Source organism: Chanos chanos, chromosome 7 (genome assembly GCF_902362185.1).
Source record: "Chanos chanos chromosome 7, fChaCha1.1, whole genome shotgun sequence".
Lineage (NCBI taxonomy): Eukaryota > Metazoa > Chordata > Actinopteri > Gonorynchiformes > Chanidae > Chanos > Chanos chanos.
The window spans coordinates 37,053,186-37,071,119 of NC_044501.1; the positions used below are offsets into that span (position 1 = coordinate 37,053,186).

Below are 17,934 nucleotides of genomic sequence, written 5' to 3' on the forward strand. Positions count from 1 at the left end.
ATGCAACATGTGAGTCGATCAACGAATCATTAATTAGAAAAACAATCAAACAAAAACAAACAAACAAACAAAAAACACAAACAATCTCTCAATCGGTATTTTTTGTCAGAGTCAGTGCTATTTAACAAATCACTTTTTATTGCTGGGCTGGCCATCAAATATTATATGCCTTATAAGCTATAATGCGAAAAAGAATTGATGAGCAGTCGATAAGAAAATGATCAAATTTACATGTTTATTGATGTCCATTTTCTAAACACTATAGAGCAATTTAGCGTAAAGTTCTCTTAGCGTTTGTGCACTTAGTCTGACCTTGGGAATGGTCAAAAACTGCAGTGGGACTCTAGCATTGAAACCCCAAGGTTAACAAAAACTGTTTTTTCTTTAGTTAGTTCATTTAGCTAGTTCACAGCACATAGCATGTAAGCATGACAAAGGACCTGCCCCCTGCTCACTCCTCTTTGATGTTTCTGCCTCTTCGCCACCTTCTCTGCACCGCCGGCCGACCGCTGGTTTCTCTCTTTTATCCATGTTTCGGCAACCAGTACTAAATACTTCTAACGACTGCTAGACAGTAACTACCCGAGTGCTAGATACTTTCAGTTGTGATGGCAACTGCTACGCACTATTACACATTGCACCAGGAGTGTCGCTGACCCACTGAAAACCCACAGGCTGTACAATGCTGGACTTTGGAAGAAAAGAACGGCCCCCACGAGACCGCCCCACCGGAAAAATTCTCGAACTTCCCGAAGACCACTCCGCGCCTGGCTGGCAAAATACCCTCGCTCACTCCCTTATCAGAGATTTTGTCTTTTCGCTTGCTGACATGGGGATGGTAAATGAGACGATATGAAGTGTAAAACTGGAATGGAATATTAAAAAAAATTGCATCGCACATAAGATAGCACATCAGATAATCGAAAGAAACACGCAGGAAATCTGTGAATTTGCCAGTGCTGGTCAGGCAAAGATTGGACGGTGCAACGCAACCTTACGGTAAGTTTACAGTATATCATTCATTATTTAATCAGGTGATATCAGTGTTTCAGTGGGCGCGCGCGCGCGTTTTCTATCGTGTGTATTTGACAGAATAAAATGTCACACCCATCAAAACTGCAAGCGTCTTGTAATCGAATTAATGTGATTAAATTAACGCTTTTTTCTATGCGGGATGCGTCTCTTGGTGTTTGTTTGGTACGGCCTGCATAGTACTACAGATAAGATAAAAGTGTCTCTGGAATAAGGGTTGACAGGTAATAAAATGTACCCGCCTATAATTTCTTGGAGTTTTACGTATAGTAAAGTTACAAGTTGTATTATCACTATAGTCTCTTTGTTGTATGATCTGTACAGATTTGGGAAACTTGCAATGGTAATAACCCAATTCTTGTCATAAGTTGTTGGGTTTGGGTGTAATACGGTTTAAAAAAGAGTGAAAGTGAAAGCGAAAATGAAACTGGCCATCATGACACAGAGAAATCAGAGTGAACCAATCAGAGAGACTGCAACACGACTTTGTGTGCCAGAGTCAGCTATGCAATAAACAGAAAGACAAATCTAAACCCAGCAGCAGGGAACAGGCCTACTGTCATATCATATATCGCATATTGCATACTGTCTCCAGCATCTCTGATGGTGCGTTCCATTTGAACTCGTTCCCAGTCGGAAATGTCAAAAGGAACGCCACCTGAAGTCGGATTTCTGACTCGGAAACCCCGACTTCAAAATCCAAGATGGGTGGCCCCAGTGGTGAAGTAGTGAAAGCTGTCATGCTGTTTATTGGCACTTCTGTCTTAGTTGTGTCTCATTAAATCAGTCGTACACACAGTACGACTGTGCACATGTTGCTACGGTGTTTGTATGAGCAAAATGCCGCGTAATGTGTTGTTCCGACTTCTGAGGCAAATGGAATGCAGCATGAGTCTTTGGGTCATAGCAGTGGGTCACGTTACTATTTATCAGCTTGGTACAGGGTAATCAGAATAAACCAGTCAGACAGACTACAAAACCACTCGGCAAAATCAGCTGTTTATAACAGTCAGTAACGAGAAAGAATGCCTTTTCAAGAAAGAAACAAATTAAATTAAAAAAGCAAAAATCCTATCACTGCCCAGGACCATTAGATGCTCACTGTGTATCTGTGTTTGTTTAAGGGTGAAGTCTATTGTGAGTCAGAGTTAGGAATACTCAACCCAGACTTGACCTGGCTGTATATGAACAGAGCCAAACAGACTGAAATATCAACAAAGGGTGTTAATTAAGTGTTTAAAAAAATTGAAATAATTTCTGTTGTCATACAGCTGTTGAATGAGTTTTATGAGTCTGTGTGCCTATGTTAACGTACGTGTGTGTGTGTGCGCGCGTGTGTGTGTGTTTTTACATGTGACAATCTGTTTACCAACAGGTCCTACAGGTTAAAGTGCATTATGAAAAGATGAAAATAAAACCGTGTTCTGTGTCTCTGTGTCTCTGTGTCTTTAAAGAGGAATGCTGGGAATGTAAATTTAAGTCTGTACTTTTTCTTCTCTGTTTAAAGGCTTTTTTCTTGTGTGTGTGTGTGTGTGTGTATGTGTGTTTTAATTTGTGTGAGTTGTGGTTGTGTCTTATTTGGTAATGGAGACTGTTTTAGTGATTTTTCTTCATTACACGGCTCTGTCCAGATCAGATAAACCTTCACTGAGACATTTATACCTCTCTCTTTCTCTCCTCTCTCTGGTGTTTGTGTTGGCATGTTTTAGGCCTATGTGTGAGATGAGGTGTGTTTGCTGCATGTGAATCTGTTTCAGTGACATAAATCAGAGTGTTTACATATTCATTCTTTTGCTAAAATAGAATGTCTGTCAGGTTTATACTGTTGCTCTTGTTAGAAGAAAATTATTAAACCACACACAGATACTCCGAAGTCAAGGCAGTCTTGTTTATTCTTGCAGCAAGGAGACAAGTCACACAACAACACAATCCAGCATCACAGTAGTGAGTTGTCTAACTTTTGTATTCTAGCGTTGGCCTTTTTATGAACTGAAAAGCAAGCTGCACAATATGGGAGGGGCTCATTTGATTTCATGTTACTTATATGGAAATACAGAAATAGGAACTTGTTTGACACTCCATGACATTTTAGCTCACTATTTGTTAACTACAAGGCGTTTTCCTGTTATTGTCATACTAGTTCTGTCCTTATCTGACGTACACCAAACCCTAGCTCAACAGTTATCTAACCCTCCTCATTTGGCCTCTAGCCAATACGTACTTGCAAGCATGAGATAAAGCAGTTTCCTTACAACAGGAATAACACATTTTTCCAATACTCTGTTGGATGCTTTGAAAGTTTTGAGGCAATTTGTACACATGTCAATTAAGTTGTTGACCTTTTGCTTTTGACAATACAGCAACAAAACAACATACCGTAAATTCTTAAATTGTGGCCGGGGCCTTTATTTACCTCAACTGAAGAAAGAACCAGGCCTTTGTTTGAGACAGGCTATTATTAGAGATGTTATTTATGATTTGTCCTTTTTTAGTAGTGTATTTTGTAATATTGTAGTAGTGTTTAATTTCTAATTTATACTGTATACTGTACCTGTGCCATCTAAAATCAGACATTTTTTTCCCTTCCGTGACTTTTTCCAAGTACCGTTAAGATGTGCTGTTGCATGGAAGAGCTCAGAAATAATGAAATGACGCATAGGAAATAGGAAGGAGAGACTTTTGGCAGTGATGTCCCTGAATACTAATAATGGGCCATTAAGACATAGTCCTACAGGGACCACAATCCATGTGAGTTAGAACACCATTGGTATAGCATTTCTGTTAAAAAGTGAAACTAATAGCAACAGAGTGGTGAGCATAATTACTGTATGTTGTTGTACTGATGTAAATAATGCTGTGCAAATGATGATGAATTTACCACCTGAGTGTTTCTGTAATTTATGTTTTGTTTTTGTTTTTTTTGTTTTTCACCCTGCCTGTATTTCCGACCAGCCTTTATTTGCCCAAACAGGCGGCACCCACGGCTGTAATTGGAAACCTGGTCATTATTTGAGACCCGTTTTTTAATTTTAGAATTTACAGTGTTTCTGTAAACAAATGGCCATTTCAAAAATTTGCAATGATTTTCTTTACTGTAAAATCCAAAACATTTGATCAAGGTGCCTGCAAGTTTAGTCAGCATGTACAACAAGTAACACAAATACCTCACTTTAGTCAATAAACTTAGGAAAGGGTGGACACTGAGAATGTGGGTTAAGATAATGTGGAGGTGCAGGAACATTATCACCATGAACTATGTGTGAAACAGAAAGGACATTCCATGTACTTTTTTGACATTTTGCACTGAATTTTTAAAGTTTAATTGTGGGGTTTATAAGAAAAACACAGAACAGTTTGTGCTCGTAGTTTAGTGCATAGTCTGTCATTACAAGATAATTGTTTTTACTTGGAAATAGTAAAAGTATTTTAATTTGGTAACATGCACATTACGTTGCTTATTATGGAACCATATCTTTTAGGAATGAAGTCACTACTTGCAGTTTTCCTCTTCCTTCACTACATTACAGTGTCCAGATCAGGTAAACCATCATTTGAATTTTTACACTGTAATGTGATCATGTCTGTGTTTGCATCTAATAAAACTGTGTGTGTAGAGTTGACAAGCCCAGCAAAGATATCGGTGGGTTTTTGTTTTTTTTCTAAACAGATTATGTTGTCTGCTTAGCTCATAATTTTGAATGAGGAATGTATTTTTCAATTCTGTATTTCTGATTCCAGATCAGTTTCAGGTTGTTGGTCCAGATAGTCGTCTTCTTGCTGAAGCTGGTGAAGATCTGATTCTGCCCTGTTCTCTCAAACCCAACATCAGCGCTGTGGACATGACAGTGGAGTGGTTTAGAGGCCAAACATCAGACTCACTGGTGCATTTATATGAAAATGGTGTTGACAATGACAAAGATCAGATTCAGTCTTACAGAGAGAGGACATCACTGTTTAAAGAGGAACTGCAGAAAGGCAACGCTTCATTAAAACTCTCCAGAGTAAAAGTCTCTGATGAGGGAGAATATACATGTTTAATCCGATCTGAAGACTGGTTTGATGACATGACTGTTGAAGTCAGTGTTGAAGGTGACACTCGTTGTTTATTTGTTTGTTGTTTTTTCATCATCATTTTTTATAGTTTACAGATGATATAGATTTGTGTTCATTCCCAACTAAATCCTCATAGTTTTTGTTCCTCATTATTTTTTAGCCTTAACTAACAATGGCTCTGAAATACTCTGCCCTTAATAGTTGTGGGAACCCAGCCAGTGATCTCTATGGAGGACTACAGTATTGGTAAAGGGGTCAGTCTGTTGTGTGAAACAAAAGACTGGTGGCCGGAACCTGAAGTTCTGTGGCTGGACAATGATGGAAACCCTCTCCCTGCTGAAGATACAGAGACACTCAGAGACCCAGAAAGATTCCATGTTAAAAAACGTGTCACTGTACAGGACAGTAACACCAACAGGTTCTACTGCAGAGTAATGCTGAGAGACCGTATGAAGGAGACAGAGATTGTTATATCACGTTAGTGCCTCAGTATTCAAATATAACACATTAAGACTTTTCTTCTATTCTACAACTATGCCCACATTGTTTTCTTTTAATTTATTTTGTTTTTCTTTCTCTCTTTTTTGAATAATATTTTTTCCATTTTGTCTCTGTGTTTCAGAGAGCATTTTTCGTACCTGGATAACTGCTGTTGTTTGCATATCAGTTGCAGTTTTGGTCACAGTCATTGGATTAATTGGACTTTTTCTCTCTATTCACAGAATGAAAGGTAATTTATAGATCCCTGCTTTTTTTCAGGTTCTTTCTCTCATTCTGAATAAATCAGAGCAGGAAGTGGAGAAGAAGGAGAGGGAAGGCAAGATTCTTTACTGAACATAAATAAGAGGAAAAACAATGTCGGGGCAGCATACAGGATTGACACGTTTAAAAGTCTTTGGGTTTCATTCTCTAAGTAACTCACATTAACAACTTTATATTTAGTTTTAACACATGAAAGAGAAATAAAGGGACAGAGTGAGAGATCAAGAGTGAGATGCAGGAGTTTGCATTGCTTGCTTTGATGATGAGCTCACTGTTGCACAGTGTCATAAACGTATTTTTATCAGGTGATAGATCAGTTAGCAAGACCAAGGGATGGGACAATATAGTAATCTAACAATACAGTTCGAAATACCATTTGTGTTTCGCCATTCAAGATTTGATAGAGCCTAATAACAGTTAAGTGACAAAGTATGAATATTCAGAAGTGATACTTAATTTTAAGCCATACAAAGCACAAAATAAATTCCCATTTGAATAAAGCTCTCTACTAGACAACACATAAAGAGATCAAAGTAACTACAGAAATTGTCATAAACATCAGAAATGCAACAAAAGTGTCATAAATACAAGGTACCTCAATGTTTCCTGGCAGCAGTTAATCAAACATATTAAATGACTAACATGATATCATGAATCATACGTTAAGTATTTGTCTCTACATTATGAACAGAAACTGTTTCTTTGCAAAACAAGACACCATAAATCCCTTCACGTTTTTGTTGTTCAGTCATTTTAAACAACATTTTTCAATGACACACCTACGTAATGCGTTGTTTTGACACTGAAAGTAGCGTTGACACTGAAAGTAGCGTTGACACTGAAAGTAGCGTAATCAGTGACGTGTTCGTATGTAGTGCGTTTGCAACGGGATACTATAAAACTCGCTACACAACGTATATTCGGGAGAAGAATGTACTCGTTTATGAAGTCCATGCACATTAATTAAGTAAGAATCTCAGCTGTAGTTAGAAGTTGAAAATCGTAGCCAAAGAAACTTTCATTTTTGGAGGGTAGGGTACAATACAAAGTAGCAAATATCGCAATATCATGTTCTTGCTTATGAAATGGATGGTAACATTTTTGGATCACGATATACCGAATTTCGACCCCTTGTAAGACCCCAGCAAAATCTCCTTTACCATACAAAGGAATGTACCATCAACAACTTACAACACCAGTCAACAACCTTCACACCACACAACAAATTACAACACCACTCAATGACCTACACCACCACCTGCCACCCAAACAGAACAGAGCCAGAGATTGAAAACCATTAAAGCCCCAAATATTCACAGTAGGAAGTTCTGTTCTCTCTTGTATTTACACAGGTGGCTTTGTTACAGTGGAAATGATAAAATCATGATCATTTTTGTCCTGTATGTTATATAACATAACACTGGGAATAATATGAAAACTGTGACTTTTTTTAAACAAATTTATACAGCTCACATGTTGCTTTTATTCAACTTTGAGTGGGATTATATTAATTATCCCATTTAATGACTTGAACTGTGTGAATATCATTCCATACACTTGTCTTTTGTTCTCAGCGTTTGCAGTGATATTGTGAAAGGTCACATAGGTAGCTCAACAGCAATGTTCATACAGTTGTTCAGGGGTTAGAGAGGGAAGAGACTGGTTAATATTTTTAATTAAGAAATAGATTTAGTTATATACTGCAAGTAGACCAGACAGCTATTTACCTGTTATTTATTAAATAATTAGTAAATAATCCTCTTTATATCTGTTTACAGGCTTTGACAAGGAAAAACAAAATGGTGAGTAGTTGTGTTTTTTCTCTAAAACCTCAGGATGATGCTTCATCTCATACTGATGTCTTTTTAACTTCTCATGAGAGCACAATGTCTAACAGGATTATAACACAAAGACTGACTCACCAGCTCCTCCACAAAATCAAACATCAGAGCTTCTGTTATTCTTACCTGTTGTCCAGTCATCAAAGTTCATGTGAGACAGATACAGAGTAAAACAGTGTTTGTAGACAGAGGTATAATTCATTGTCCAGTGTCCAGGGATTTGGAAAAAAAACTTTAGCTGGTCATAAAGAAGAACTGTGAGAACAAAGAATAACTGTCTGTCCACCAGTGGAGAGATCCTGCAGTAAAGTCATTTTTTATGGGCAAGAAGATATCCATGTGGGTGTGTCTGACAGAGAGACAGAGAGAAATCCTCTCAGTAACGTGGGAGAAAGAGGGTGGGAAGGAGAGAAAGTGTTGAGTATCATCAGTTGTGAATAAGTGCATTAGAGATTCAGGACAGAAGATGATGAGGTCTCTCTTGCTGTTAAAACAGTTTCAGTAAAAGTGAGGAGATCAGCCTCTGTGAAACAGTTAAAAAACTGCGATTGGACATTAAGTGTTTTGGTAAAAATGTAAGGAGCGATACAGATGTGTAGTTTTAGGGGTCACTGGGATGGAGCCTCTCCCAGTGCTAACTGGGTGTAAGGCGGGGAAACACCCTGGACAGGTCGCCAGTCCATCACAGGGCAGACACACAGACAAACACACTCGCACACAATCACACCTAGGGGCAATTAATTGTCTCCAATTCGCCTAACCTGCATGTCTTTAGACTGTGGGAGGAAACCATTGCAGACACCGGGAGAACATGCAAACTCCACGCAGAGAGGACCCAGAAATCAAACCCAGGAACTTCTTGCTGTGAAGCGACAGCGCTACCCACTGCACCACCGTGCCACCCACATAAAACACACATTTGATCAAAAAACATTAGTTTGCAGAATGTAGGGGGGAAATGATTATTTGACTTGATCAATAGAGTGCTGTATGGATAGTAAATGTATGTGATATATCTGAGTGGAGAGATGCTGATGGAGAAATTGGGCAGGTCACACATCAGACGAGCAGTTACTTTACAGAAGAGTTGGGTGGTGATGATAATCAGGAACCGCTGGATCCACCTGATGGGGATGTATCAGACAGACAGTCAGACAGAGATCTCCTCAGTTACCAGGGAGGAGGAGAGTGGGAGGGAAAGGAGGTGTTGGCTGTAATCAGAATAACTATGGCTTTGAACAGATCAAGAAAAATGAAAATGGAAGATGAGAAGACCTCTGTATGTTAAATCTGTTAAAGTTATAACTTCAGACTGTAAGATCATGTTTTCAGACACATCTGACCCTCTCATTGTCAACATTTTGAAGTTATAAATGACAAAGATTAAAATCTCACATCAATGATTTCAATTCACTCACCTTAGGTCTCTTTGGAAGCTGTGTAACAAGTCCTTACATTGTGTTGAGCTCGATGAGTTGGATTTATTCTCCATTTTTAATATGAATTCCATGGAGTTACTTGTAATTTCATTTTGATCTAAATTTTAGCTGAAATGAACCAGTTTATTGTTTATGCCATTAGGTTTTTATTAATCTTCCCAACCCTGCCCAGGAGGGGTCATATTTATAAAAGTATTTATCATATGACATGACATAATACTAATATAGACATAATATACTTGTCATAACACTCACAATGTTCATCAACTGTTTTCAGAGTTTAACAGGAGACGAAGAAAACATGCAAGTGAGTCTCATTTTATCACTAATTTTCTGAATCACTCCTTAAACATTCTATGTCACCACTACAGACAGTTATTAACCTTCATGATCGTAACCTATAATCTGATAACACATGTTAAATTGGTGTTGAAAATAAGTACTAGGTAATTAAAACAGATGTTACCTTAGTGAAGGTGATTCGCATGGATTAACATGAACACACATTTAAATTAATATCCATTTAAATGTTAAAATATGTACTTTTCATCTTCCACAGTGAATGTGACTATGGATCCTGATACAGCTCATCCACTACTCAAGCTGTCTGCTGATGGGAAACAAGTGACATATAAAAATGTACCACAGGAGCTCTCTGAAAACGAAAAGAGGTTTGTTGATAGTAAGAGTGTCCTGGGAAAGGAGGGGTTCTCCTCAGGGAGATTTTACTATGAGGTGCAAGTCAGTGGGAAAACTACCTGGTCATTAGGAGTGGTTAGTGAGTCCATTGACAGGGCTAAGCATATGGAACGGAAGCCCGAAAATGGACTCTGGGTTTTCACTCTGTTGCATGGGACTTTATATATGGCTCGAGCTGATCCCAATGTCTCCTTCTCCGTGAAACAGAAACCCCAGAAGGTGGGGGTGTTTGTGGATTATGAGGAGGGTGTAGTCTCCTTTTATGATGTGGAGGCCAGATCTCTTATCTACTCTTTCACTGGTCAGACTTTCACTGACAAACTCTATCCGTACTTTGCTCCCTATCATCATGAAGGAGGTAAAAACTCAGCTCCACTGATTATCACTCCTGTCAGTCACACTGAGTGAATTTTAACCAAATCACTTGCGATTTATGTACACTCTGACAGAGCTGATCAGTTATATAACACCATAACTGCCTTGTCTTGATTTTTTCACCTTCTTCTCAGTGCCAGTGTTTCAAAGAGACAGGACAACATAACCTGTCTCTATGTGTTACATGTTAGTGTCTAAATGAGATGTGTTGTCCAGTAATGTGCACTTTTATTTCACATTTTGTTTTACTCACATATACGCCCAAAACACGTTCTACTGGCTTTTACAAACATTTAAACAAATACTTTCCTGTTATATTATTCTCAGTGTCATGTTACTCTCTGTTTGTGTGAAGACAACACTTTTAGTACTTTTCACACTGACTCCCTCGCAAATGTAACATTATGTTTTTTGACACATGGGCTGATCACATGACCCTTTTACTTCGTGAGCCGTAATGGCTTCGTGATGGTTTCACAGTTGGTGCTTGGTGAAGCATTGGGCTGGCTGCAACAGCATGCAATGGCAGTATGCTTTCTCATCCTGAGCACTTCTTTTAGAAACTCCTTAGAGCAGCCAGATGAGAGAAAACAGCAGTAACCTCTGACAAACAGCATAAGAATCTAACTGCACTTTTGAATATGTATCAATAAGTTACAAATAAAAATCAACTACTCAGTTGTGTGGGAAAAATATCGCTTTGCTTTATAGCTGTAACTTTTAGAAGGAAAATGTGCCTCATAACCATCATCACAATGAAGTATTAATATGATAGGGACCTGTGCTTGCTCAGTTACTATATGCGGCAAGAATGTATCTGTGTGTTGGAACAATGAGCATTTATCATGTAGAAGACAAGACCCCTGAGTGAGCTGTGTGTCTGTACCACTCGGAGAGGGAACTTCAATTATCCTGTGCTCTATGATAAAAGTTATCTTGTATACTCCTACACATGTATTAAGACGTTTGTCTTACTGTATAAAAAGCTCTGCACTCCTTAAGCTCAGTGAGAACTGCGCTTCATCTCTGAGGTGTGCTTCTCCCATGCACATGAAATAAAGGAAAAATGTTTCATCACATCTGAACTTTTTTGTCTCCTAGAATTAGCAACTGTCATGACAGGGGACTCCAAATTTCTTTTACAATTGTCTCAATTGTTCCTCACATATCTTATCTTTCCCATGTACACATTTATCTGAATAAAGGGGACACCCACCCAAATGAAAACTCTTTTACTTATATGCACTGACAAACAGCATTTGTATTTATGGTAAAAGTCATGTTGTGAAGCAAATGCACACAATCATCAAGTGTTTAATAATTTTACAATACTTGTAAATCATATAGTAATTATTTGTCACGGCCTGTGAGGCCTGGGATGCGGTATATGGACCCAGAAGCAGACTCTTGAGAGATTTTATAAAAAGGTGATTTTAATGATCAAAGATTCAAATGACAACTACATAAGAAATGACTCTCTTCATACTTCAGTAAACTGGAGTTTGCTGTTTTATGCTTAAATCAAAATAAAATGTACAAATGAATTTCTGTTGTAAATAGTAAGAATACAGAAATGCATTTTCCTCGGGTATTGGCATTTAAGAACTCATTTGAATGTTTAACTATTTAACAAGTTTCTCTTGGTAATGAAACAAAATGCTATGACTCTATGTAAATCATATCATTATCTAACCCAGATTTATCATATGCTAAATAAATAAACGTAAACATGAAATGTAAATGTTCTCAGATGCACATGTTGAACAGACCACTCATCTGTTTCATCTCTGGGTGTCTAAAAACGTAGATATTAATTTCAGGAAACATGCGTTTGGGTTTTCCCTCACATCATCCTGGTACAACTATAAAATGCATATAGACGATTTAAAACTGGAAGTACGACTTCCGCTCTTAACAGCACATGTCTACTGTGTGTTTGACCCGTGACCTATGACTTTATGGAGAGAGACGCCTTTTTGATCGTGAGGCTATTACATAATGAAAACTTAGTGAAACTTTACAGATGAAAAGAAAAACCTTCTTATTAAACCTTTTTGTTGTCAAACAAACAAACATTACATTGAAATTTTCTCGTAATTTGCACTCAGGTTTGTTTAATGGCTTTTACTTGATGTTAATGAGAACTAGGTAATAGCTTAAAATGATATGGCCATAGCTGTATCATATCCAAAATACAAAATCTGTCCTCTTCCTCAGGCTCAGTGTTAAACATTTCTTGTGTCAAAATTCACTTTCCTTAGTGAGAACCCCCCTGATTTGCCACAAAGACCTAACAAATGGTTACCAAACAGAAAAATACACAATATGGGTGTGAACACAGTTATGGACCTCCAAAATACTCTCTCTAAACATTTTCCTGTAACCTGTGGATGTCATTTCTCCTCCACCACACCTGTGATCAGAACTATGGATCTTCATTTGGAACAGCCATTAATCCTGTACTGAGTCAAATATGTTGTGGACATAAATTTTCTGCTAAACAGCAAATGTTAAAGAAAAAAAGTTAGAAGACTGATGGTAGACTAAAAGACTTAACTTTTGATGTCAGCCATCAGAATCTGAAAAAACAAAACAAAACAAACAAACAAAAATACTCTAACAAGTAACATATGATTAATCAAAAACTGAATTAACATTAGTCATGCAATGATGTGTTATTAATCTATTCATGTGAGTGTGAGAAGGTAAGCACAGAAGTAAGGGGTGCTCTAATTTCTTTTAATCATATGTACACATATTATTAATGATCTCACAGGCTTATTATAAAATTGCACACCACATGTGCAATATGATAAAAATCATGACACTCACACTGTCCTCTTTTCCTAAATCTTGATGTTAATTACAGTGCACTCAGGGCCTCTGCCTGATTCATGCCTTTAACTGCTATAGCAGGAGGAGGGATGAAGAGTTTATAGTCCAACTTTATGTTTCAAAACTAAACTAAATGGACATTAAATGGGAATTTGCATTATAGCTGGCAGTTATTGAGGGCCATTGTCCATTGAATGAACATTTTTACAAACTATAAAATTTCCAGTTCCCACATGCATTGAGACGTGAAATGTTGACAACAGCTGGAATATACATCAGTCAAGTACGCAGAGGTTCATTAGTTGGATGCTTAGACAGCAAATAGCATATTTAACAGAAAAGTTTATTTATTTATTCGTTCAGACACAGATTTTTCTATGCCCACTAGGGGGCGATCATCACTCTGATCGTGGTGTGCAGTTCGCGAACGAGTCGTTCTTTTGGAAGAACTTCAAATAGGTAGGCCATATTTAATTATGCATTTATCAGTCAGTGGCGTTTCTCTCTGTCTCAACTCACTCTCTCGATGTGTGTATGCGTGTGTGCGTGCGTGTACGTGCCCCAGTCTGGTCGGGTTTCTGTGCGTACCCAAAGATGAAATTCTGCAGCCCCCCCCCCCCCCCCCCCCCCCCTGCATTCGCTCACTCCCTAGTTAGAGCTCATGTGAGATCATCTCGTTTCGCTGTTTGACACAGGGATTGTAAGTGAGACGTTAGGGGGTGGAAAATTGGAATCGAACCAAAACTTCCATCGCACCAAAGATAGCACATCAGTTAGTCGAATGGAACAAGGCAGAAACCCGTGAGCTCGCCAGTGCTGATCAGGCAAAGATTGAACGGTCCAACGCAACCTTACGGTTAGTTTACAATATTTCATTCATTATTTAATGAGGTGATATTGTCAATGTTTCAGTGGGCGTGTGTGTGTGTGTGTGTATGTGTGTGTGGATTGTATGTGTTTAAACGTTTTTGACGAAAACAATGTTGCAACAATCAAAACTTCCTGCCTTTTGTAATCGACTTAATGTGATTAAATTAACGCTTTAATCTTTGCATGAGCCATGTCTTGGTGTTTGTTAGTTACTGTCTGTGTAGTAGTTTTTACTACAGATAAAATATAAGCACCCAGGCCTCTGGTTTGACAGATAACAAAATGTTCTTGCTTATAATTTTTTATGTGTAGTGAAGTTGTATGATCACTAGTCTGTGTGTGGTGTGATGTATACAAATTTGGGAAACTGTAATATCCCCATTCTTGTCATAAATTGTTGGGTTTGGGTGTAATACAGATTAAAAAAGAATGAGAGTGAAAGTGAAAATGAAACTAGCCATCATGACACAGAGAAACCAGAATGAACCAGTCAGAGAGACTGCAAAACGACTTGGCGTGTCAAAGTCAGCTGTGTAATATCGCCGAAATAAAGCAACAGAAATCTGCCCAAAAATGTTAGGTGTTCACTGTATATCTGTCTCTATATCTGTATAACCACTTGGCAAAATCCACTGTTTGTAACAATTAGTAATGAGAAAGAATGCCTTTTCAAGAAAGAAACAAGAAATTAAAAAAAAATTATGTCAATGTCCATGAACATTAGATGTTCACTGCACATCTGTGTTTGTTTAAGGGTGAAGTATATTGTGAGTCAGAGTAAGGAATACTCAACCCAGACTTGACCTGTCCGTATATGAACAGAGCCAAACAGATTGAAATATTGGTTAAACTGTGCGACAATAGGGTAGGAAGACTTAGCACACAGCATTGTAAACCATTTGCTTTTTTAGACCATCTTCACTAGCTGCAGGTTAATGAGTCCAATCTCCAAGCATGACACATTGTTTTGTATTCAGTCTATAACAAATACTTACAATATGTAGGCCTAACTGTTCAGTCTATAATACATAAGTGCTAAAACAACAAAAGCAATAATAGTGAGTCCACTGATACTCTCAGAAAACAATACATCTTGCTTTCAAACCAGAATACAGAAAATGAGATTAAATTCTAACCTTATCAGTGTATATACGTTAAAGATCTGGAATACTCCATGACAAGACCCCGTCATTACTCACATTGTTTTGTGTACAGCCTGATGCTTAAAAAAACACAATAATTTGTTTTCAGAGATAGCGATTTGATTTTTTTTACTAATATTGATACTGTAGGTCTGTCCCTGAATACAGGAGAGACAGTGAACAAAGTCAGACATAAGTGAACAGGAGAGATTTTGTCTTATTACACATAAAGTGTTGGATGTGTGCCAGTATGCAGGTATGAATGTGCTTTTGCATGTCGCTGTATTAATCTGCTAACACTGTACTTAGCAGAGTCTCTGAGGAGTTACACAACAAAGGGTGTTAATTAAATGTTTAAAATATTGAAATAATTTCTGTTGTCATACAGCTGTTGAATGAGTTTTATAAGTCTGTGTGCCTATGTTAACGTGTGTGTGTGTGTGTGTGTGTGTGTGTGTGTGTGTGTGTGTGTTTTTACATGTGACTGAATCTCTTTACTAACATTTCCTACAGGTTAAAGTACATTATGAAAAGATGAAAATAAAACCGTGTTCTGTGTCTCTGTGTCTTTAGAGAAGAGTGTTGGGAATGTAAATTTAAGTCTGTACTTTTTCTTCTCTGTTTAAAGGATTCTTTCTTGTGTGTGTGTGTGTGTGTGTGTGTGTGTTTTAATTTGTTTGAGTTGTGGTTGTGCCTTATTTGGTAATGGAGACTGTTTTAGTGATTTTTCTTCATTACACGGCTCTGTCCAGATCAGGTAAACCTTCACTGAGACATTTATACCTCTCTCTTTCTCTCCTCTCTCTGGTGTTTGTGTTGGCATGTTTTAGGCCTATGTGTGAGACGTGGTGTGTTTACTGCATATGATTCCGTTTCAGTGACATTAATCATAGTGTTTGAGTGTTTACATATTCATTCTTCTGCTAAAATAGAATGTCTGTCAGGTTTATACTGTTGCTCTGCTGGACGCTTTGAAAGTTTTGAGGCAATTTGTACACATGACAGTTAAGTTGTTGACCTTTTTCTTTTGACAGTACAGCAACAAAACAACATACCGTAAATTCTTAAATAGTGTCCGGGGCCTTTATTTACCTCAACTGAAGAAAGAACCAGGCCTTTGTTTGAGACAGGCTATTATTAGAGACATGCCATTGTTTATGATTTGTCCTTTATTAGTAGTGTATTTTGTAATATTGTAGTAATGTTTAATTTCTTATTTATCCTATACTGTTCCTACACCATCTAAAATCAGACATTTGTTTCCCTTCAGTGACTTTTTCCAAGTACTGTTAAGATGTGCTGTTGCATGAAATAACTCAAAGAAATAATGAAATAACACATAGGAAATAGGAAGGAGAGAGTTTTGGCAGTGATGTCCCTGAATACTAATAATGGACCATTAACACACATAGTCTTACAGCAACCACAATCCATGTGAGTCAGAACACTAGTGGTATGGTATTTTGGTTAAGAAGTGAAACTAATAGTAACAGAGTGGTGAGCATAATTACAGTATGCTGTTGTACTGATGTAAATAATGCTGTGGAAATGTGATGAATTTACCACCTGAGCCTTGCTGTATTTGGAACCAGCATTTATTTGCCCAAACAGGTGGCAATCCCATCTGTAATTGAAAACCTGACCATTATTTGAGACTCTGTATTTATCTGAGAATTTGTCACGGTCTCGGCCATGTTCTCTGTTTTTTCCCTATGTTTCTAGTGTCTCCCTCTTCTTTGTGTCTCCTGTGCTCCCCCTGCTGTTGTCTGTGTGTGTGTGTGTGTGTGTGTGTGTGTGTGTGTTTGCGTCTTGAACACGTGCTTCTTTCACTCTCCAGATTGTTCCTCGGCCATACAAATTGTGTATTCCAGCCCGTTTTGTGTGTATGATTTGCCGAACTGTTTATTCTCTCTCTGCACTCAGTATTACTCTCTCTCACCTACTAGTCTCCACCACTTGTTTGCTGCCAGTCGTCAAATCGCTCTGCCATGCTCTCTCCCCTGCCTGCACTCATCTGCTTCACCAACAACACCAGTTACAGACTTCGCTCTGCTTCCTCTCTGCCCCCACCTACCAACACCCATTCAACTCCATTTCTGAAACCTACATTAAATTTCTCATTCATTCTACTGCTGAGTCTGTGTCCTATGTTTGGGTACTCTTCATTGTGTGTAACAGAACGAACTGGCCAAGATGAACCCAGCTGACACTGACTCCTTCCATCAAGCTCTCATCAGCGAGGGTGCCTTAGTGGGCCAGATCATGACCGGATCCTCCAGGAGGTCATGGAGAAACTTCGAACATTATCAACTCAAGTTGCTCAGATTGGTCATCAGGTAGATTTCGTCTCAACGTGTCTCACCCAGTCTCACCCAGTCTCACCCAGTCTGCCCCACTACAAGTTCAGCCGAGCCGTCCTGCTCCCGTAGCCCCAGTAGTTTCTCCAGATCAACCAGCGTCATCTCCCAGGGAGCCATATCTTCCAGAGCTTGCGCACTACATTGGACATCAGGGAAAGTGCTTTTCTTCTTCAGTGTACACTGGTATCTGAGCAACAGCCAACCACTTTCGCCACAGATAAGTCTAAGATTACTTATATCATGGGATTACTAAGAAGAAAAGCGTTAGACTGGGCCACTGCTGTTTGGGAAAACCAATTGTCAGTGAGCTCATCGTTTCCTAGTTTTGTTGCAGAAATGGAGGTGTTTGACCATCCAGTTTGGGGGAAAGGTGCGGCAAAATGTTTACTCACTCTTCGCCAAGGAACCCGCAGTGTAGATGAACACTCCATGAAATTCTGAATCCTGGCAGCGAATTCGGGGTGGAATGACGACTCACTCCAGGGGGTACAGTCTGCCCTCCGTTTCCGCGGGGGATTGGTTCCAG

The 17,934-nt window shown here is 38.5% G+C and overlaps 1 protein-coding gene across 1 annotated transcript; it reads left to right on the forward strand.

Annotated features, from left to right (window-relative positions):
• Window positions 1-5,012: 5,012 nt before the first annotated feature.
• LOC115816309 (butyrophilin subfamily 1 member A1-like) lies at window positions 5,013-17,388 on the forward strand (the record flags this gene model as incomplete). The annotated part of the gene is made up of 7 exons (XM_030779268.1): window positions 5,013-5,121; window positions 5,287-5,562; window positions 5,708-5,815; window positions 7,626-7,649; window positions 9,405-9,434; window positions 9,687-10,045; window positions 17,227-17,388. Coding segments are annotated over 7 exons (1,068 nt in total), but the record flags the coding sequence as incomplete, so codon positions are not given.
• Between the last annotated feature and the right edge of the window lie 546 nt (window positions 17,389-17,934).